This window comes from Symphodus melops (genome assembly GCF_947650265.1).
Source record: "Symphodus melops genome assembly, chromosome: 20".
NCBI lineage: Eukaryota > Metazoa > Chordata > Actinopteri > Labriformes > Labridae > Symphodus > Symphodus melops.
Genome location: NC_136710.1, coordinates 2,231,928 through 2,255,264, shown reverse-complemented (window position 1 = coordinate 2,255,264; position 23,337 = coordinate 2,231,928). Strand labels below are relative to the sequence as shown.

The 23,337-nt window shown below is 39.8% G+C and overlaps 1 protein-coding gene and 3 long non-coding RNA genes across 4 annotated transcripts; 1 reads left to right on the top strand and 3 right to left on the bottom strand.

The window, feature by feature from the left end:
- Positions 1–1,689: 1,689 nt before the first annotated feature.
- On the top strand, positions 1,690–2,330 carry LOC306841879. The gene is made up of 3 exons (XR_013781602.1): positions 1,690–1,813; positions 1,919–2,013; positions 2,260–2,330. It is a non-coding gene; the product is annotated as an uncharacterized lncRNA (long non-coding RNA).
- Positions 2,331–6,324: 3,994 nt separating this feature from the next.
- Positions 6,325–6,746, bottom strand: LOC306841568. The gene is made up of 3 exons (XR_013781559.1): positions 6,684–6,746; positions 6,534–6,578; positions 6,325–6,443 (listed from the first exon to the last, which is right to left on the bottom strand). It is a non-coding gene; the product is annotated as an uncharacterized lncRNA (long non-coding RNA).
- A 5,312-nt stretch (positions 6,747–12,058) lies between these two features.
- On the bottom strand, positions 12,059–22,120 carry LOC306841621 (uncharacterized protein; the record flags this gene model as incomplete). Its single annotated transcript, XM_079371566.1, has 6 exons — positions 12,059–12,117; positions 12,223–12,282; positions 20,859–20,939; positions 21,278–21,334; positions 21,720–21,827; positions 22,024–22,120. The coding sequence occupies 6 exons, from the start codon at positions 22,118–22,120 to the stop codon at positions 12,059–12,061; spliced, it is 462 nt and encodes a 153-aa protein (XP_079227692.1).
- A 401-nt stretch (positions 22,121–22,521) lies between these two features.
- LOC306841767 lies at positions 22,522–22,919 on the bottom strand. Its single transcript, XR_013781583.1, has 3 exons — positions 22,848–22,919; positions 22,698–22,742; positions 22,522–22,607 (listed from the first exon to the last, which is right to left on the bottom strand). It is a non-coding gene; the product is annotated as an uncharacterized lncRNA (long non-coding RNA).
- Between the last annotated feature and the right edge of the window lie 418 nt (positions 22,920–23,337).

Below are 23,337 nucleotides of genomic sequence, written 5' to 3'. Positions count from 1 at the left end.
CTTCTTCATCTCATCAAAATTTATTGGAACAGAGGTACAAACACATTTCACCAACGAGAGGCGCTTAAAGTGAACGATTGGTCCCAGTCACCGTGGAATATTTGTACTTAAAGGGATTTTGTTGAATGGGCCATTTAATAACAGTGAGGTCTTGAACCCAGTCATGGATTCTTACCTGACATCTGTGAAACCAGTATCGTCAAACCTTTATGACGCAAACATCCAGCACAGAGCTTATAACGTTGAATGGTTGGTTTTAAATACAACTGTATCTGACAAATATCTGCTGTGAAAGAAAAGCACGAACAAAACAAGACCACTGCAAATCTTTAAACCAGGAAGTGGCATTACTGTTGTCTCATGTCTCTGTCTTCCTGGTTCTTTGTTCATAGTGTCTTTTTCTTTCATGCATTGATATGTTGCTGTACTTGTCCACACGGGCACCTCAATCAGGCGCAACTGAGCTTCAGACAGGTAAGAACAGGTATCATTATCATGTTCATGTAAACCTGTGTTGATATATTTAACATATTGAGTGATACATATATATACAAAGCTTAATATAAAACAACAGCCTGCTCATCATAACTTCAGAAGTCCTTTAAAGTGTGAAAAAGTAAAACTTGTGTCTTATTAGTAAAAGCCAAATGAATAGTTAACAGTAATTTAAAACTCTTGTTCTCTGGAGAAAAAGAAAATGTTCAGTTTGTGGATGTAACTGCTGAACATGGAAACACACATATTGACTGTATATTTGTATTACCTGTGTACTATATTGATATGGATTCTTGTCACGTGTTTGTATTTTCAGTAACTGTTGAGGCCGGTCGAGAGGCAGCAGATTCTGGCCAACCGATGTATGCTGTAGTTAAAAAAGACAGGACAAAGAAAGGTACCTCACCTGACAGTTTATTCTGTCAAGGCTCATTTCACATGTATGATTCTCCACCCCATGTCTTATATTCCCTTCCTCTTGAACCTGGGGTAGTATTTCATTTCATTCTTTTTAAGCATAATGGTAAAGTTATTCACTGAAAGAACGAATGTTCTTGAAAAGAGAAAAAGCCTGAGATTTAAAGTAGTCGTCAAGGTGAATTCACCTGGAGACATATTCTCCGATGAAGTCTACAGAGAAGTAAAAAGAACACTACAGATTTAAACACTGCACAACATAGCACTTTGTAAAACCTTTCTATACAAACAAATGTATCATAAATTATTATTATAACTTAAAAAGTCAGTTATACAAGTTTGGATTTGATGCCTAATGATTTAATGCAGTTAGCCAACAGAGAACAGAGTATCATCTGCATATTGATGAATAATAAATCACACACAAGAGAGCTAGCAGGATTTGGGAAGGTTTGAACAAATAGGATTCAAACCTGAGCCTCTGAGAGACGAAAAGAACAGGATAGAAAAAGAGCATTTCATTGAAATAGTCAAATACTTAAGGTGGAAGTGAAATGTTTGCTGAAATAAGGAGGTCATAATCGAAGCTTAGAATAAATGTGTGGTGTGCTATCATATTGACAGCTTGGACTGTCAACGTAAGTTTGGAGATAACCAGCTGACGTTGTAGGAAGCTACGGTTGTCCTTGTTTTACAGGCTCTCTGAAAAGCTAAACTCGTGTCATTAATTGAGTACTCATTGAACCATCCAAGGGAACAACTTAATTTTTAATGCAAGCCTTGATTTCACTGTGCTAACATCTTCGTATATGGTATAAACCCATCCTTTCTCTGCTGTCAGTTCAAGCTGAATCATCAACTGGACCCTTTTATTCCACTTTGGGTGACACTCAACAACTGGGTGAGACTTATTGTCCAGACAATGTAAACTCAATAGTCCGTGATGTTCAAGTGTTCTGCTAAATATTTAGCAATACCGGGATAATCCAACCTGTACTCCAAACAGAGCCAGGAGCCTCCACCATCCCAACATTGACCGTTCGCTCAGCTCGTACCGACCGACCTTTGAAAGAGGAATCCTTCTATTCTACCATCCACTAGGTAAGACTCAGGACATGACTGACATTCACAACATGTAGAATGGACAGCAGAGGGTAGAACATTAACTATATTTACCGCTTTGAAACGTTGATGTCAGTAGAGATAACCAGGTTTGAAAAATATGAATTTAACTGTAGATAGGATAACACTCCATCAGTGAATAAAAACATGTCTTATATTTGAGCTGTTAACCCCTTGTATCTTTAAACAATTGTCTGTAACTTTGTTAACCCTTTGTGTCTTCAGGTCACTGCGTGACGGCTGACTGAAGATGTTTGGTTGAACCTGATTGGTGAAAAAAGTCTTGTTTTTTTATTGTGGCAATGGTTTTCAGTCTTTGCACCCTGCATGTGTTGATGTTCAGAGATATACTGAAGATGCGGTGTGATGTATCTGTCATTATAAACTGACAGCTAAACCCACTTGTTCCATCAGCTGTGTTTATTTGTGTGAGTGTAAACACGTTTCACATGAATAGATCTGCTTTACATCTGAACACTCGCAGTGGTCAACCACCACCTTCATGCTGCAGCGTCACATTCATCTGAACCAGGCTGACTGAGGCTAAAGAAAGAAATGAGTCTGATACTTTACGTCTACCATGGGTGTAAAGTTCAAACACGAGGAGATAGAAAATTATTGTTCCATTAAAGTGTACTGGTGTTTATTCTTTCATGCAAACAGTGTTTTCTCTGGGTCTGCTTCTCAGCTGTCACGATTTATTTTCAATATATTCAACAAAAAGGCCTTTTGGAGTGGACACTGATGGTAGCTGTCAAATGCTTTGAGCTACTGTTATCAGCTTGCTAATATGTTTAATATAACCATGCTAACATGCTAATGCTTTATGCTTTTTGGGTCTTTTTTTCCAAAATAAATAAAACTTCCAAAATAAAATGTAAATAAAACAATTGTTTTGACCATCAATTTTTATCCAACTCTAAACATTACTTTGTCTCCTAAATGTGTTAAATCCACCACAGGTAGAACGACGACACTGCATGGAAAGAAACTTCCATCACATCTTTAATAGAAAAGTGAACTGTTGTTACAGAAAGACAGACATGCTTTGTACTGCTGTTGATATATAAAAACATTTAGTGAATATTACAGTTGAAACGTTCATGTTACCATCACAAATGGTTTGTATTAAAGGTTTGGGTAGATATGAACAGGAAGTGAAGCTCTGAGCTGCTCCCACTGATGTTGTGGGTTTTATTGTTAATTTTAATCTGGCCTGTAATCGCGTCTCCTCTTTGAACTGTGTTCACACAGTTTGGCCTCACAGACTTATATGCACTATAAATAAAGCTGAGTTGAGTTGCAGCTCATGGGTCAGAGTTAGAGAAGCTGGGTCTCAGATCTGAAAGTGAAATGTAGAAACACACTGAAACAAGCTGTGGTTTGCACAATGTTATTTCATTCTTTTATTTTACATGTTTCAAATAAACTAAACTTCACATCCTTATTCAGAAGACGAACGAACATCTGTTGAACATCAATCAACACATGAATGAAATATGTGACACAGGACATAATCAGGAAGAGATGCCATTATATTTTTTCTGATCATTTAAAAACATTTCTGTGGCTTGGATTCTTTAAGCTGATTAAAAGTGTTTGCACAACAAGCACTAAAAAAAGTGGATCATTATTACATACTGTATAATGAACAAGGTGCATTGTAACAGAGCTAGACTCACTGGTGACAGCCATAGAGAGGAGGACTCTGGACAAAATGCTCTCCATCATGGACAACACACACCACCCTCTGCACAGCACCTTCACCGGGCAGAGGAGCATGTTCAGTGACAGACTGCTGTCACAGTCATGCTCCACGGACAGACAAAAGAACTCTTATGTCCCCCTGGCCATAAGACTGTACAACACTTCACTGTCATGGCAGGGAAAAAGCACACGGTGAACGCTGGACTCATTTTTCACTTTTTTCTCATTCCTCATCTGCACTGCTGATCTCAGAGTCAGCCTCCAGTTGGACACTTTAATGCATATTGATAGTCACCTTACTGAGCACTGGTCACTTTAATGATAATCACCCTAATCATGTCTGGTTTCATCCTACTGTTGTCTTATGCTACATCTGTAATGGTTGACATGATCACCCTAACTAGGTCAAGTTTCACTCTATTGTCTTTGACACTTAATGCTAATCTGCTCCTCAATAGTTGGGTACTTTAATGATAATCACCCTAATCACTCCTGGTTTCACCTTATTGTTTTGGAAACTTAATGCTAATCACTGCTCCTTTATGTTGCTGAGCACTTTAATGGCCCAGTCTGCATCTATCTATCTATCTATCTATCTATCTATCTATCTATCTATCTATCTATCTATCTATCTATCTATCTATCTATCTATCTATCTATCTATCTATCTATCTATCTATCTATCTATCTATCTATCTATCTATCTATCTATCTATCTAACATGTGGACGACAGCAGCTGAAGCATTATGGGATGTTCTTCCTTTCTGGCCACCAAACAAGACTTCATAGAAAATATCTGTTTGGTCGTTCATCCCGTTGTATCCTTTACTTCTGTATCTCCATCTCGATTTGAGAGCACTCGAGGTGTCGTTGTTTACCTGTGGGTTCACCTCTGAGTTTCCCAAAGTGGAGCCGTCCCAGCAGCAGCAGCAGCAGAGCCATCATCACTACAGGGAGAACGTTTCTGAAGATGACCAACAGAAGGTCTGAGGACGACTGAATCTCTTGGTGTGACTCTGCAAAGAAGACAGAAATAGAAATACTGCACGCCTTCACATGGTGCCTCAAGTTATCAAACATAGAATGGGAGGTAGCCCGGACTATGAAGGTCAACAAACTTATTTTCTGCCACATGATGAAAGAAATGTACCTTTAACAGCCATCAGACTCTCGGCTGATTCTCCTCTTCCAGAGATGCTGCACTTGTAGAATCCTTCATCAAGTTTGGAAACAGCGAGGATTGTTATGTTTGCTGTTGGGCTTCTTCTGATAAGGTGGCCATCTTTGTAGAAATCAGCTGGGAGGATGGATGAGGACGTCTTGCGTCTGCAGTTCAGAGTCACAGCGTCTCCCTCCACCACACTGATGGGACTCTCCAGGATCACATGACCAGCTGAACAACATAGGGTTCATATTTTATATAAAACAGAGATAAGTGCATGTAAAGATCTTGTCTCAATACAAACATACAGTACCAGTCCCATACAAAATAATAAAGTAAACAAAGGTGAGGTTTGGATGGATTAAAAGATTCGATTAAAAATTACAATTTTGAACTTGAAAGTTTCAACTTTTTCTATCAATGCAAAGTTTGAAGTTTGCTTGATATTTAAATGGAAACCACTGAAATCTTATTGATTTCTAGCACATTTCAAGTTTCTTAAAAGGCTTCAGCTAACTTAGCTACATGAGTGCATTCATATTTTGTTTTCACCCCAGGTCATTTAAAAGACTTGGACCACATGGAAGTACATTTCCATCTGTCTGAATGTTGATTATTGTAATGTGTCCTTTTCAAATCGATAAATATACTTTCGGTATTCCAAGCTGTAAAACATATGTACTGTATGTCACATTCATGTTTAAATTTGAATTGGAGGGGCGCCGGTAGCGCAGTGGCAGCGTGTGCGTCACCATGCAAAGAGGCTACAGTCCTCACACAGACGGCCAGGGTTTGGCTCCGGGCCCTTGGCCCATTTCCTGCATATCTATACCCTCTCTCTTCCCGATTTCTAATGCTATCCACTTTCTCTCCCTCTCTCCAAAATACAGACATAAAAGCCTGAAAATAAATCTTTTTAAAAAACTAATGATTTGGAAACACTGATATTTCTCACCTTCAACAGCCATCAGACTCTCGGCTGATTCTCCTCTTCCAGAGATGTTACACTTGTAGAATCCTTCATCACTTTTGGAAACAGCGAGGATTGTCATGTTTCCTTTTAGGCATCTTCTGATAATGTGGCCATCTTTGAAGAAATCAGCTGTGAGGTTGGATGAGTTTGTCTTCTGTCTGCAGTTCAGAGTCACAGCGTCTCCCTCCACCACACTGATGGGACTCTCCAGGATCACATGACCAGCTGAACAACATAGGGTTCATATTTTATATCAAACAAAGATGAGTCCATGTAAAGATCTCGTCTTAATACAAACATACCAGAAACAGTGATAGAGATGAGGTTGCTTCTCTTCCCATCTCCAGACTCACACCAGTAATATCCACTGTCCTGTGGATAAACATCAGAAACCGTGCAGGATGACCTTGTTGATGTTTCTGTAGTTTCACAGTTGAGTAATTCCCCTTTGGTTCGATGTACAATTTTCAGTCCAGTTGAGTAATGTGCGCCCTCACAGTGGAAGGTCAGAGACTCGTATTCAAAGAACTGCTGTCTGTTTGGTTCAAGATGGAGAATCAGTGAATCTGAAACAAATCCAAGACACGTTTTCTCTTATTTCACCAGAAAGAACCAAATGAAGTTAAAACACAACCAAACAACATCCTGGTACTTACCAACGTCCTGAACATGTGCACACAGCAGGACTAACATGTGGACCACTGGAATAAAGAAAAGAGCTCAAAATCACTGAGACAGAGATTGTTATTCATTACAATCCTCAGTTTAAACGACTACACTGGTTAGTTTTAAACAAACGTACTCACAGAATTTGATGCAGAGACCGCCGACCTCCATGTTGACTGTCTGAACACCAAACTGAAGTGAAGTGTAGCTGAGGAGGGACCTCTTCCTGTGTGGCTTATTTCTGCTGCTCACGTCAGCCTAAATTTAACATTTAGTTTTTTTTAAAGGATGTTCATACTGACTGACATACAGTGGGGGTGGTGTAGCCTCAGTTGATAGATTAGCGTTAATGGGCGGAGCCAAACACCAAAGCCAACTGCTATGAGGTGAAAACAGGTGAAAACATGTTCACTGACTTTTCAAAAAGATCTGATATAGTCAAGCATGAAATTTTAATGCGAAAATTGTTGCTATTTCCACATGGTGGTCGTCTACTAAAAGACTTGGAACTACAGACTGATGGGGTCGCTTCACCCATTCCCCTGCACTTTGCACCAGTTATAATGTTAAAGGATTTGTGTTTGTACTGAGAACCTGTCTTGTGAGTCGTATATTTGGGTCCAGACCTCCTTTCGTTCATAATAGAGCGATCTGGCATGAAAGCATGGACCCAGCTGACTCAGACCCAGGCAGTTAGTTCACACACATTCAACACACTGCGTCCATCCCTGATTGGCCAACATGACGAGACTCTCTGGGGTATTATGGATTCACTCTCTGAGCTCTCTCTACTGTGGTCAACCTGGACATCAACACGCCTCCTGCTGGCAATGGTTAAACCCAAGTCCTCATGGGGCTCAAACGGGGTTCTGATGAATAGCACTGTAGTTTCCATGTTAACCCAAAAACACAAACATTTGGAAGCCAGTATGTTTGTTAATGGCCAAACTTTAAGCTCTACACCGTTGTTGATTCCGACTCCGATCTGACAGACTCTGATTTTCCCAAAGAGGCCCAGATAACCAACACCCACATTGACCTGTTAGCACACATAACCTTGCAAACTCGCCTTGTCTTTGCTAACGGGTAATCAACATGAGACAGCAGGAGTTTTTCACATCATGTCGTCTTCTCACCCTCCACTAGTGCTCGGGTTGCCGTCTTTTATCGGAAGTACCTCAACAAACCTGGTAGACCGCCAGGAGTTTGTCATTGGGTGGGGGGAGGAGGAACTGTCAAAGACTTGTCAGGTCTTTGACATGTTTCAGATTCACTGTCACTAAGTGACACCCACTGAACAAAATCTATTGCTGAAATCTAAATGTTAAATTTAGGCTCACGTGAGCAGCAGAAAAAAGCCACACAGGAAGAGGTCCCTCCTCAGCGACACTTCACTTCAGTTTGGTGTTCAGACAGTCAACATGGAGGTCGGCGGTCTCTGCATCAAATTCTGTGAGTACGTTTACTTAAATCTAACCGGAGAAGTCTTTTAAACTGAGGATTGTAATGAATAACAATCTCTGTCTCTTTTATTCCAGTGGTCCACGTGTTAGTTCTGCTGTGTGCACATGTTCAGGACGTTGGTAAGTACCAGGATGTTGTTTGGTTGTATTTTAACTTCATTTGGTTCTTTCTGGTGAAATAAGAGAAAACGTGTCTTGGATTTGTTTCAGATTCACTGATTCTCCATCTTGAACCAAACAGACAGCAGTTCTTTGAATACGAGTCTCTGACCTTCCACTGTGAGGGCGCACATTACTCAACTGGACTGAAAATTGTACATCAGTCCAAAGGGGAATTAGTCAAATGTAAAACTACAGAAACATCAACAAGGTCTTCCTGCAACGTTGGCAGTGTTTTTCCAGAGGACAGTGGACATTACTGGTGTGAGTCTGGACATAGGAAGACAAGCAACATCATCTCTATCACTGTTTCTGGTATGTTTGTATTAAGACGAGATCTTTACATGCACTCATCTTTGTTTGATATCAAATATGAACCCTATGTTGTTCAGCTGGTCATGTGATCCTGGAGAGTCCCATCAGTGTGGTGGAGGGAGACGCTGTGACTCTGAACTGTAGACACAGGACATCCTCATCCATCCTCGCAGCTGATTTCTACAAAGATGGCCGCCTTCTCAAAAGAAGCCCAACAGGAAACATGACAATCCCTGCTGTTTCCAAACTTGATGAAGGATTCTACAAGTGTAGCATCTCTGGAAGAGGAGAATCAGCCGAGAGTCTGATGGCTGTTGAAGGTACATTTCTTTCATCATGTAGCTGAAAATAAGTTTGTTGACCTTCATGGTCCGGGCTACCTCCCATACTATGTTTGATAACTTGAGGCACCATATGAAGGCGTGCAGTATTTCTAATTTTGTCTTCTTTGCAGAGACACACCAAGAGATTCACTCGTCCTCAGACCTTCTGTTGGTCATCTTCAGAAACGTTCTCCCTGTAGTGATGATGGCTCTGCTGCTGCTGCTGCTGGGACGGCTCCACTTTGGGAAACTCAGAGGTGAACCCACAGGTAAACAACGACACCTCGAGTGCTCTCAAATCGAGATGGAGATACAGAAGTAAAGGATACAACGGGATGAACGACCAAACAGATATTTTCTATGAAGTCTTGTTTGGTGGCCAGAAAGGAAGAACATCCCATAATGCTTCAGCTGCTGTCGTCCACATGTTACAGTGCACCTTGTTCATTATACAGTATGTAATTATGATCCACTTATATTTAGTGCTTGTTGTGCAAACATTTTTAATCAGCTTAAAGAATCCCAGCCACAGAAATGTTTTTAAATGATCAGATAAAATAAAATGGCATCTCTTCCTGATTACTTCCTGTGTCACATATTTAATTCACGTGTTGATTGATGTTCAACAGATGTTTGTTCGTCTTCTGAATAAGGATGTGAAGTTTGGTTTATTGCAAACATGTAAAATAAAAGAGTCAAATAACATTGTGCAAACCACAGTTTGTTTCAGTGTGTTTCTACATTTCACTTTCAGATCTGAGACCCAGCTTCTCTAACTCTGACCCACGAGCCGCAACTCAACTCCGCTTTATTTATAGTGCATATAAGTCTGTGAGCTCAAACTGTGTGAACACTGTTAAAAGCACGTCTGTCTTTCTGTAACGACAGTTCACATTTCTATTCAAGACGTGATTGAAGTTTCTTTTCATGCAGTGTGGTTGTTCTACAGTAGTCGGCAGAGTAGGGCTTGTTTATTTAATGTTTGCGTGTGTGTGTTTGTGTGTGTGTGTGTGTGTGTGTGTGTGTGTGTATTTGTGTGGGTTAGAGGGTCAACATTATTAGAGCAGCTGTGGTGTTTCAAAACTTGAGTCTTTCCTCCATGAACCTGTGGTGGATTTAACACGTCGTTGACAAAGTCATGTTTAGAGTTGGATAAAAATTGAAGGTCAAAACAATTGTTTTATTTACATTTTATTTTGGAAGTTTTATTTATTTTGGAATAAAAGACCCAAAAAGTATAAAGCATTAGCATGTTAGCATTTTCATATTAAACATATTAGCAAGCTGATAACAGTATTCAGCTCAAAGCATTTGAAAGCTACCATCAGTGTCCACTCCAAAAGGTCTTTTTGTTGAATATATTGAATATAAATTGTGACAGCTGAGAAGCAGACCCAGAGAAAACACTGTTTGCATGAAAGAATAAACACCAGTACACTTTAATGGAACAATCATTTTCTATCTCCTCGTGTTTGAACTTTACACCCATGGTAGACGTAAAGTATCAGACTCATTTCTTTCTTTAGCCTCAGTCAGCCTGGTTCAGATGAAAGTGACGCTGCAGCATGAAGGTGGTGGTTGACCACTGCGAGTGTTCAGAAGTAAAGCAGATCTTTTCATGTGAAACGTGTTTACACTCACACAAATAAACACAGCTGATGGAACAAGTGGGTTTAGCTGTCAGTTTATAACAACAGATACATCACACCGCATCTTTAATATATCTCTCAACATCAACACATGCAGGGTGCAAAGACTGAAAACCATTTCTACAACAAAAAAACAAGACTTTTTTCACCAATCAGGTTCAACCAAACATCTTCAGTCAGCCGTCACGCAGCGACCTGAAGACACAAAGGGTTAACAAAGTTACAATATTTAAAGATACAAAGGGTTAACAGCTCAAATATAAGAGACCTATTCATTCACTGATGGAGTGTTATCCTATCTAACGTTACATTCATATTTTATAAACCTGGTGACCTCTACTTGACTGATTATATGATGGACTTTTTTTGGTTGACTTCTATTGAACATTGCTGCTAGCTTAGTAGGGCTCGTAGTGGGTCAGGAAACCATACCAGTTTAGAACCACTGGTTTAAAAAGACAACGTTTCTTGAGTTTATTATTGTACATTTGGGTGACTGAACATATATTGATTGGTTGTTGAACTACGACCATCAACAATAAATGCTGCCTGAAGTGGTGCTTTGGTTGCACAGCATTGTCCAATGACATCAACGTTTCAAAGCGGAACTCTTTTTTTTCTTTTTACTTTTTTCTCATTCCTCATCTGCACTGCTGACCTCAGAGTCAGCCTCCAGTTGGACACTTTAATGCATATTGATAGTCACCTTACTGAGCACTGGTCACTCTAAAGATAATCACCCTAATCATGTCTGGTTTCATCCTACTGTTGTGTCTAGCTACATCTGTAATGGTTGACATGATCACACTAATTAGGTCAAGTTTCACTCTATTGTCTTCAACACTTAATGCTAATCTGCTCCTCAATAGTTCGGTACTTAACGATAATCACCCTAATCACTTCTGGTTTCAGGTTATTGTCTAGGACACTTAATGCAAATCACTGCTCCTTTAAGTTGGTGAGCCAATTTACATTACTGCATTGACTGTTTAATGACTATACTCACACCTCTGGCATAAGCTCAAACACCTCTGTACATGCACATGTAACTAGTTTCTAAAGGTCAGCACTTTGTTTCTAAGGCTCTTTAACTGTTTGCAGGTCTCTCTTAACCAACACATGTTTTCCTCTCCTCACAGATTATGCTATATAAGTTTAAGTCTAATTGCTATTGCTAACTGCACAGGTTTAACATATAATTATGTTTACTCTTAGTCACATAGGGGTTGCTAAATCTTGTTTGGGGGATTATTGTATACAGAGGGGAGGGGGGACAGCGGGTGTGTATTGTAACTAATGTCTTGTGTCCTGCCTGTTTGTATACTGCTACTGGATGCCTTGAATTTCCCTCGGGATCAATAATCAATAAAGTATCTATCTATCTATCATCTATCTATCTATCTATCTATCTATCTATCTATATGGTTAGCGTGTCCTGCCTGTCTGTATACTGCTACTGGATGCCTTGAATTTCCCTCGGGATCAATGAAGTATCTATCTATCTATCTATCTATGTTCTAACCTCTGCTGTCCATCCTACATGATGTGAATGTCAGTCATGTCCTGAGTTTTACCTCGTGGATGGTAGAATAGAACGATTTCTGTGTCAAAGGTCGGTACGAGCTGAGCGAACGGTCAACGTTGGGATGGTGGAGGTTCCTGGCTCTGTTTGGAGTACAGGTTGGATTATCCCAGTATTGCTAAATATTTAGCAGAACACTTAAACATCACGGACTATTGAGTTTAGGTTGTCTGGACAATAAGTCTCACCCAGTTGTTGAGTGTCACCCAAAGTGGAGTAAAAGGGTCCAGTTGATGATTCAGCCTGAACTGACAGAAGAGAAAGGATGGGTTTATACCATATACGAAGATGTTAGCACAGTGAAATCAAGGCTTTCATTAAATATTAAGTTATTCCCTTGGATGGCTCAATGAGTACTCAATTAATGACACGAGTTTAGCTTTTCATAGAGGCTGTAAAAAAAAGACAACCCTAGCTTCCCACAGTGTCCGCTGGTTATCTCCAAACTCATGTTGACAATCAAAGCTATCAATATGATACCAAAATCTTAAATGTGAAATGAGCCTTGACCGAATAAACTGTCAGATGAGGTACCTTTCTTTGTCCTCTCTTTTTTAACCACAACATACGGTTGGCCATCATCTGCTGCCTCTTGACCGGCCTCAACAGAGACTGAAAATACACGTGACAAGAATCCACATTGATAAAGTACGTTGAGCAATTACATCCATAAAATGAAGATTTTACCCACAGTTCCTGGGACCAATTAATCACTTTAAGCGCCTCTCGTTGGTGAAATGTGTTTTTACCTCTGTTCCAATAACATTTGACGAGATGAAGAAGTCCAACCAGCAACAGCAGAACCAATAAAACTGTGACAGTAACTATCCAAGGGGTGGATCCTAGAGCCTGGGTTTCTTGAACAACTTCATGAAGTACTGAAGTAAACAAAGAAAGAGGATATTAGGTTTGGATGGATAAAAAAATAAGAAAAAAACCCCAAAGATTTTCAACCTGAAAGTTTCAACTGTTTTTATCAATGTGAAGTTTGCAGTTGAATCGATCTTTAAATGGGAGCGACTGAGGTCTCAGTGATTCCAAGCACAAGTTTCTGAAAAGCCTTCGATTAACTTGGGTACATGAATGAACAAATGAATTGCTCTCAAATGTTTTACAAGACATATCACACATGAAATTACATCCATCCATTTGATTGCCGATTAATGTAGTCTGTTCTTTTCAAATCAATAAATGTACTTTAAGTGTGCCTAAAGTATATCTCGAATTGTATGTACATCTGATTTGGAAACACTGATATATCTCACCTTCAACACCCATCAGACTCTCGGCTGATTCTGCTCTTCCAGAGATGCTACACTTGTAGAATCCTTCATCACTTTTGGAAACAGCAGGAATTCTCATGTTTGCTGTTGGGCTTCTTCTGATAAGGTGTCCATCTTTGTAGAAATCCGTTGGGTAGATGGATGTGGACGTCTTGTGTCTGCAGTTCAGAGTCACAGTGTCTCCCTCCACCACACTGATGGGACTCTCCAGGATCACATGACCAGCTGAACAACATAGGGTTCATATTTTATATCAAACAAAGATGAGTGCATGTAAAGATCTCGTCTTAATACAAACATACCAGAAACAGTGATAGAGATGAGGTTGCTTCTCTTCCCATCTCCAGACTCACACCAGTAATACCCACTGTCCTGTGGAAAAACACTACTAACATTGCAGGATGACCTTGTTGATGTTTCTGTAGTTTCACATTTGAGTAATTCCCCTTTGGTTCGATGTACAATTTTCAATCCAGTTGAGTAATGTGCGTCCTCACAGTGGAAGGTCAGAGACTCGTATTCAAAGAACTGCTGTCTGTTTGGTTCAAGATGGAGAATGAGTGAATCTGAAACAAATCCAAGACACATTTTCTCTTATTTCACCAGAAAGAACCAAATGAAGTTAAAATACAACCAAACAACATCCTGGTACTTACCAACGTCCTGAACATGTGCACACAGCAGGACTAACATGTGGACCACTGAAATAAAGAGAAGAGCTCAAAATCACTGAGACAGAGATTGTTATTCATTACAGTCCTCAGTTTAAACGACTACACCGGTTAGTTTTAAGTAAATGTACTCACAGAATTTGATGCAGAGACCGCCGACCTCCATGTTGACTGTCTGAACACCAAACTGAAGTGAAGTGTCGCTGAGGAGGGGCCTCTTCCTGTGTGGCTTATTTCTGCTCTTCACATCAGCCTAAATTTGACATTTAGTTCTTTTTTTAAACGATGTTCATACTGACTGAGCTACTGTGGGGGCGTTAAAACCTCAGTTGATAGATTCACGTTATTGGGCGGAGCCAAAGACCAATGGTAACTGCTATGAGTTGAAAACATTTTCACTGACTCATCAAAAAGATCTGATATATTCAACCATGAAATTTTAATGCGGAAATTGCCTGCCTGTTGCTATTTCCACATGGTGGTCGTCTACTAAAAGACTTGGAACTACAGACCGATGGGGTCGCTTCACCCATTCCCCTGCACTTTGCACCAGTTATGTTAAAGAATTTGTGTTTGTACTGAGAACCTGTCTTGTGATTCGTGCATTTGGGTCCAGACCTCCTTTCGTTCATAATAGAGCGATCTGGCCTGAAAGCATGGACCCAGCTGACTCAGACCCAGGCAGTTAGTTCACACACATTCAACACACTGTGTCCATCCCTGCTTGGCTCTCCGGGGTGTTATGGATTCACTCTCTGAGCTCTCTCTACTTTGGTCAACCTGGACATCAACTCGCCTCCTGCTGGCAACGGTTAAACCCAAGTCCTCATGGGTCTCAAACGGGGTTCTGATGAATAGCACTGTAGTTTCCATGTTAACCCCAAAACACAAACATTTGGAAGTCAGTATTTTTGTTAATGGCCAAACTTTAAGCTCTACACCGTTGTTGATTCCGACTCCGATCTGACAGACTCTGATTTTCCAAAAGAGGCCCAGATAACCACCACCCACATTGACCTGTTAGCACAAAAACCTTGCAAACTTGCCTTGTCTTTGCTAACGGGTAATCAACATGAGACAGCAGGAGTTTTTCACATCATGTCGTCTTCTCACCCCCCACTAGTGCTCGGGTTGCCGTCTTTTATCGGAAGTACCCCAACAAACCTGGTAGACCGCCAGGAGTTGGTCATTGGGTGGGGGGAGGAGGAACTGTCAAAGACTTGTCAGGTCTTTCACATGTTTCAGATTCACTGTCACTAAGTGACACCCACTGAACAAAATCTATTGCTGAAATCTAAATGTTAAATTTAGGCTGATGTGAACAGCAGAAATAAGCCACACAGGAAGAGGTCCCTCCTCAGCTACACTTCACTTCAGTTTGGTGTTCAGACAGTCAACATGGAGGTCGGCGGTCTCTGCATCAAATTCTGTGAGAACGTTTGCTTAAAACTAACCAGTGTAGTCGTTTAAACTGAGGATTGTAATGAATAACAATCTCTGTCTCTGTGATTTTGAGCTCTTTTCTTTATTCCAGTGGTCCACATGTTAGTCCTGCTGTGTGCACATGTTCAGGATGTTGGTAAGTACCAGGATGTTGTTTGGTTGTATTTTAACTTCATTTGGTTCTTTCTGGTGAAATAAGAGAAAAAGTGTCTTGGATTTGTTTCAGATTCACTGATTCTCCGTCTTGAACCAAACAGACAGCAGTTCTTTGAATACGAGTCTCTGACCTTCCACTGTGAGGGCGCACATTACTCAACTGGACTGAAAATTGTACATCGAACCAAAGGGGAATTAGTCAACTGTGAAACTACAGAAACATCAACAAGGTCATCCTGCAATGTTTCTGATGTTTTTTCAGAGGACAGTGGGTATTACTGGTGTGAGTCTGGACATAGGAAGAGAAGCAACCTCATCTCTATCACTGTTTCTGGTATGTTTGTATTAAGACGAGATCTTTACATGCACTCATCTTTGTTTGATATAAAATATGAACCCTATGTTGTTCAGCTGGTCATGTGATCCTGGAGAGTCCCATCAGTGTGGTGGAGGGAGACGCTGTGACTCTGAACTGCAGACACAACTTAAACTCATCCATCCTCCCAGCTGATTTCTACAAAGATGGCCGCCTTATCAGAAGAAGCCTAAAAACAAACATGACAATCCCCACTGTTTCCACAAGTGATGAAGGATTCTACAAGTGTAGCATCTCTGGAAGAGGAGAATCAGCCGAGAGTCTGATGGCTGTTGAAGGTGAGCTATATCAGTGTTTACAAATCAAAATGGCTTTTATGTCGTTATTTTGGAGAGAGGGAGTGAAAGTGGTAGATATGCGGGAAATGGGACAAGGGCCGGAGTCAAACCCGGGCTGTCCGAGTGGGGACTGTAGCTTCTTTACATGGAGACGTGCACACTGCACGACCGGCACCCCTCCAATTCAAATTTAAACATGACTGTGACATAAAGTAGATATGTTTCACAACTTGGAACACCGAAAGTATATTTATTGATTTGAAAAGGACAGATTACAATAATCAACATTCAGACAGATGGCCTGAGGTGAAAATAAAATATTAATTCACTCATGTAGCTTAGTTAGCTGTAGCCTTTTAAGAAACTTGAAATGTGCTAGAAATCAATAAGATCTCAGTAGTTTCCATTTAAATATCAAGCAAACTTCAAACGTTGCATTGATAGAAAAAGTTGAAACTTTCAAGTTCAAAATTTTAATTTTTAATCGAATCTTTTAATCCATCCAAACCTCACCTTTGTTTACTTTATTATTTTGTATGGCACTGGTACTGTATGTTTGTATTAAGACGAGATCTTTACATGCACTCATCTCTGTTTGATATAAAATATGAACCCTATGTTGTTCAGCTGGTCATGTGATCCTGGAGAGTCCCATCAGTGTGGTGGAGGGAGACACTGTGACTCTGAACTGCAGACACAAGACGTCCTCATCCATCCTCCCAGCTGATTTCTACAAAAATGGCCGCCTTATCAGAAGAATCTCAACAGGAAACATGAGAATTCCTGCTGTTTCCAAAAGTGATGAAGGATTCTACAAGTGTAAAATCTCTGGAAGAGGAGAATCAGCCGAGAGTCTGATGGCTGTTGAAGGTATATTTCTTTCATCATGTGGCTGAAAATGAGTTTGTTGACCTTCATAGTCCGGGCTACCTCCCATTCTATGTTTGATAACTTGAGGCACCATGTGAAGGCGTGCAGTATTTCTATTTCAGTCTTCTTTGCAGAGTCACACCAAGAGATTCACTCGTCCTCAGACCTTCTGTTGGTCATCTTCAGAAACGTTCTCCCTGTAGTGATGATGGCTCTGCTGCTGCTGCTGCTGGGACGGCTCCACTTTGGGAAACTCAGAGGTGAACCCACAGGTAAACAACGACACCTCGAGTGCTCTCAAATCGAGATGGAGATACAGAAGTAAAGGATACAACGGGATGAACAACTAAACTCATATTTTCTATGAAGTCTTGTTTGGTGGCCAGAAAGGAAGAACATCCCATAATGCTTCAGCTGCTGTCGTCCACATGTTACAGTGCACCTTGTTCATTATACAGTATGTAATAATGATCCACTTATATTTAGTGCTTGTTGTGCAAACATTTTTAATCAGCTTAAAGAATCCAAGCCACAGAAATGTTTTTAAATGATCAGATAAAATAAAATGGCATCTCTTCCTGATTACTTCCTGTGTCACATATTTAATTCACATGTTGATTGATGTTCAACAGATGTTTGTTCGTCTTCTGAATAAGGATGTGAAGTTTGGTTTATTGCAAACATGTAAAATAAAAGAGTCAAATAACATTGTGCAAACCACAGTTTGTTTCAGTGTGTTTCTACTTTTCACTTTCAGATCTGAGACCCAGCTTCTCTAACTCTGACCCATGAGCTGCAACTCAACTCAGCTTTATTTATAGTGCATATAAGTCTGTGAGCCCAAACTGTGTGAACACTGTTCAAAGAGGAGACGCGATTACAGGCCAGATTAAAATTAACAATAAAACCCACAACATCAGCAGGAGCAGCTCAGAGCTTCACTTCCTGTTCATATCTACCCAAACCTTTAATACAAACCATTTGTGATGGTAACATGAACGTTTCAACTGTAATATTCACTAAATGTGATTATGTATCAACAGCAGTACAAAGCATGTCTGTTTTTCTGTAACGACAGTTCACATTTCTATTAAAGATGTGATGGAAGTTTCTTTTCATGCAGTGTGGTCGTTCTACAGCAGGGGGCAGAGTAGGGCTTGTTTATTTAATGTGTGTGTTTGTGAGTGTGTATTTGTGTGGGTTAGAGGGTCAACATTATTAGAGCAGCTGTGGTGTTTAAAAACTTGAGTCTTTCCTCCATGAACCTGTGGTGGATTTAACACGTTGTTGATAAAGTCATGTTTAGAGATGGATAAAAATTGAAGGTCAAAACAATTGTTTTATTTAAAAAAAATTTCTGAAGTTTTATTTATTTCGGAATAAAAGACCCAAAAAGCATAAAGCACTAGACATAGACTGAACTTTATTAATCCTTTTGGGATGACTCCCTCAATGAAATTTAGGTGCTGGAGAGGCAGCCGTCTCTCACAGCGCCAGGACTAGACTCGCATGCTAGCATGTTAGCATGGTAGCATGTTATAGCATGTTAGCATGGTTATATTAAACATAATTGCAAGCTGATAAAAGTATTTAGCTCAAAGCATTTGACAGCTACCATCAGTGTCCACTCCAAAAGGCCTTTTTGTTGAATATATTGAATATAAATTGTGACAGCTGAGAAGCAGACCCAGAGAAAACACTGTTTGCATGAAAGAATAAACACCAGTACACTTTAATGGAACAATCATTTTCTGTCTCCTCGTGTTTGACCTTTACACCCATGGTAGACGTAAAGTATCAGACTCATTTCTTTCTTTAGCCTCAGTCAGCCTGGTTCAGATGAAAGTGACGCTGCAGCATGAAGGTGGTGGTTGACCACTGCGAGTGTTCAGAAGTAAAGCTGATCTATTCATGTGAAACGTGTTTCCACTCACACAAATAACTGATGGAACAAGTGGGTTTAGCTGTCAGTTTATAACAACAGATACATCACACCGCATCTTTAATATATCTCTCAACATCAACACATGCAGGGTGCAGAGACTGAAAACCATTTCTACAACAAAAAACAAGACTTTTTTCACCGATCAGGTTCAACCAAACATTGTCAGTCAGCCGTCACGCAGCGACCTGAAGACACAAAGGGTTAACAAAGTTACAATATTTAAAGATAGAAAGGGTTAACAGCTCAAATATAAGACACCTTTTGATTCACTGATGGAGTGTTACCCTATCTACAGTTAAATTCATATTTTATGAACCTGGTGACCTCTACTTGACTGATTGTACGATAAACTTTTTTTGGTTGACTTCTATGGAACATTGCTGCTAGCTTAGTAGGGCTCCTAGTGGGTCATGAAACCATACCAGTTTAGCACCACTGGTTTAAAAAGACAATGTTTCTTGAGTTTATTATTGTACATTAGGGTGACTGAAAATATATTGATTAGTTGTTGAACTGCGAGCATCAACAACAAATGCTGCCTGAAGTGGGGCTTTGATTGAACAGCAACGTCCAATGACAAAAATGTTTCAAAACAGTAAATATGGTTAATGTTCTAACCTCCACTGTCCATCCTACATGATGCGAATGTCAGTATTGTCCTGAGTCATACCTGGTGGATGGTAGAATAGAAGGATTCCTGTGTCAAAGGTCGGTCAGTACAAGCTGAGCGAACGGTCAACGTTGGGATGGTGGAGGCTCCTGACTCTGTTTGGAGTACAGGTTGGATTATCCCAGTATTGCTAAATATTTAGCAGAACACTTGAACATTAAGGACTATTGAGTGTACGTTGTCTGGACAATAAGTCTCACCGAGTTGTTGAGTGTCACCCAAAGTGGAGTAAAATTCTTCAGTTGATGATTCAGCCTGAACTGACAGCAGAGAAAGGATGGGTTTAAACCATATACGAAGATGTTAGCACAGTGAATTCAAGGCTTTCATTAAATATTAAGTTGTTCCCTTGGATGGTTCAATCAGTACTCAATTAATGACACGAGTTTAGCTTTTCATAGAGGCTGTAAAAAAAAAGACAACCCTAGCTTCCTACAACGTCAGCTGGTTATCTCCAAACTTACGTTGAAAGTCAAAGCTGTCAAAATCATAGCATACCACACATTTATTCTAAGCTTCGATTATGACCTCCTTATTTAAGCTAACATTTCACCTCCACCTTAAGTATTTGACTATTTTAATGACATGCTCTTTTTTCTATCCTGTTCTTTTTGTCTCTCAGAGGCTCAGGTTTGAATCCTATTTGTTCAAACCTTCCCAAATCGTGCTAGCTCTCTTGTATGTGATTTATTATTCATCAATATGCAGATGATACTCTGTTCTATGTTGGCTAACTGCATTAAATCATTAGGCATCAAATCCATACTTATATAACTGACTTTTGAAGTTATAATAATCATTAATGATACCTTTGTTTGTATAGAAAGGTTTTACAAAGTGCTATGTTGTGCAGTGTTTAAATCTGTAGTGTTCTTTTTACTTCTCTGTAGACTTCATCGGAGAATATGTCTCCAGGTGAATTCACCTTGACGACTACTTTAAATCTCAGGCTTTTTCTCTTTTAAAGAAATTAGCTGTTTTTATTTTTTTCAGTGAAGAATTTTACTATTAGGTTTGAAAAGAATGAAATGAAATACTACCCCAGGTTCAAGAGGAAAGGAATATAAGACATGGGGTGGAGAATCATAAATGTGAAATGAGCTTTTACGGAATAAACTGTCAGGTGAGGTACCTTTCTTCGTCCTGTCTTTTTTAACCACAGCATACATCGGTTGGCCAGAATCTGCTGCCTCTTGACCGGCCTCAACAGAGACTGAAAATACAAACACGTGACAAGAATCCACATCAATATCGTACACAGGTAATACAAATATACAGTCTATATGTGTGTTTCCATGTTCAGCAGTTACATCCACAAAACTGAACATTTTCTTTTTCTCCAGAGAACAAGAGTTTTAAATAACTGTTAACTATTAATTTGGCTTTTTCCAATAAGAAAAAACGTTTACTTTTTCACACTTCAAAGGACATTTGAAGTTATGAGGAGCCGGCTGTTATTTTATATTAAGCTTTATATCTATATGTATCACTCAATATGTTAAATATATCAACACAGGTTTACATGAACATGATAATGATACCTTTTCTTACCTGTCTGAAGCTCCGTTGTGCCTGATTGAGGTGCCCGTGTGGACAAGTACAGCAACACTGCAATGCAAGAAAGAAAAAGACATTATGAACAGAGAACCAGGAAGACATAGAGACATGAGAGAACAGTAACGCCACTTCCTGGTTTAAAGATTTGCAGTGGTCTTGTTTTGTTCGTGTTTTTCTTTCACAGCAGATATTTGTCAGATACAGTTGTATTTATAACCAACCATTCAACGTTAAAAGCTCTGTGCTGGATGTTTGCATCATAAAGGTTTGATGATACTGGTTTCACAGATGTCAGGTAAGAATCCATGACTAGGTTCAAGACCTCACTGTTATTAAATGGCCCATTCAACAAAATCCCTTTAAGTGCAAATATTCCACAGTGACTGGAAACAATCGATCACTTTAAGCGCCTCTCGTTGGTGAAATGTGTTTGTACCTCTGTTCCAATAACTTTTGACGAGATGAAGAAGTCCAACCAGCAACAGCAGAACCAATAAAACAGTGACAGTAACTATCCAAGCGCTGGATCCTTCATCCTTGTTTTCTGGATTGACACCACAAAGAACTGAAGTAAACAAGGAAAGAGGATTTTAGGTTTGGATGGATCGAACAATCAGAACAAATATAAATATTTCAAACCTGAAAGTTTCAATTTTATGTATGAATATATATGTAGTTATAAAACATATCTCGGTCATTTTTATGTTTTAATCTGATTTTGAAACACTGATATATCTCACCTTTAACAGCCATCAGACTCTCGGCTGATTCTCCTCTTCCAGAGATGTTACACTTGTAGAATCCTTCATCACTTTTGGAAACAGTGGGGATTGTCATGTTTGTTTTTAGGCTTCTTCTGATAAGGCGGCCATCTTTGTAGAAATCAGCTGGGAGGATGGATGAGTTTAAGTTCTGTCTGCAGTTCAGAGTCACAGCGTCTCCCTCCACCACACTGATGGGACTCTCCAGGATCACATGACCAGCTGAACAACATAGGGTTCATATTTTATATCAAACAAAGATGAGTGCATGTAAAGATCTCGTCTTTATACAAACATACCAGAAACAGTGATAGAGATGATGTTGCTTCTCTTCCCATCTCCAGACTCACACCAGTAATACCCACTGTCCTCTTGAAAAACAGGAGTAACGTTGCACGATGACCTTGTTGATGTTTCTGTAGTTTCACAGTTGTGTAATTCCCCTTTGGTTCGATGTACAATTTTCAGTCCAGTTGAGTAATGTGCGTCCTCACAGTGGAAGGTCAGAGACTCGTATTCAAAGAACTGCTGTCTGTTTGGTTCAAGATGGAGAATCAGTGAATCTGAAACAAATCCAAGAAACGTTTTCTCTTATTTCACCAGAAAGAACCAAATGAAGTTAAAATACAACCAAACAACATCCTGGTACTTACCAACGTCCTGAACATGTGCACACAGCAGGACTAACATGTGGACCACTGGAATAAACAGAAGAGCTCAAAATCACTAAGACAGAGATTGTTATTCATTACAATCCTCAGTTTAAACGACTACTCCGGTTAGTTTTAAACAAATGTACTCACAGAATTTGATGCAGAGACCGGCGACCTCCATGTTGACTGTCTGAACACCAAACTGAAGTGAAGTGTAGCTGAGGAGGGACCTCTTCCTGTGTGGTTTATTTCTGCTGCTGCCTACATTTGACATTTAGTTTTCACCAATAGATTTTCTTTAGTGGGTGTCACTCAGTGACAGTGAATCTGAAACATGTCAAAGACAGACATGTTCTTTCATCCTCGATAAAATGATAAAAAGCAGGCTTTGAACACATCACACAGCCTGACGTTAAGAGCACTGACCTCCATGTTGACTCTGAATTGTTTGAATTGCCCCACCGGGGACAAACAAAGTTTTTTTAATTGAATATGTGACGGAAACGTTTTCTGCTCTTGATGTTATGCATGTGATCCATGTGGTTTCTGGTTGGGGTCGAATATTATCCCACAGACATAGCTGATCGAAAGCCTTAGTGGGTATATTTAAATGTAATAAGACAGAGATGAAGAACGTCAA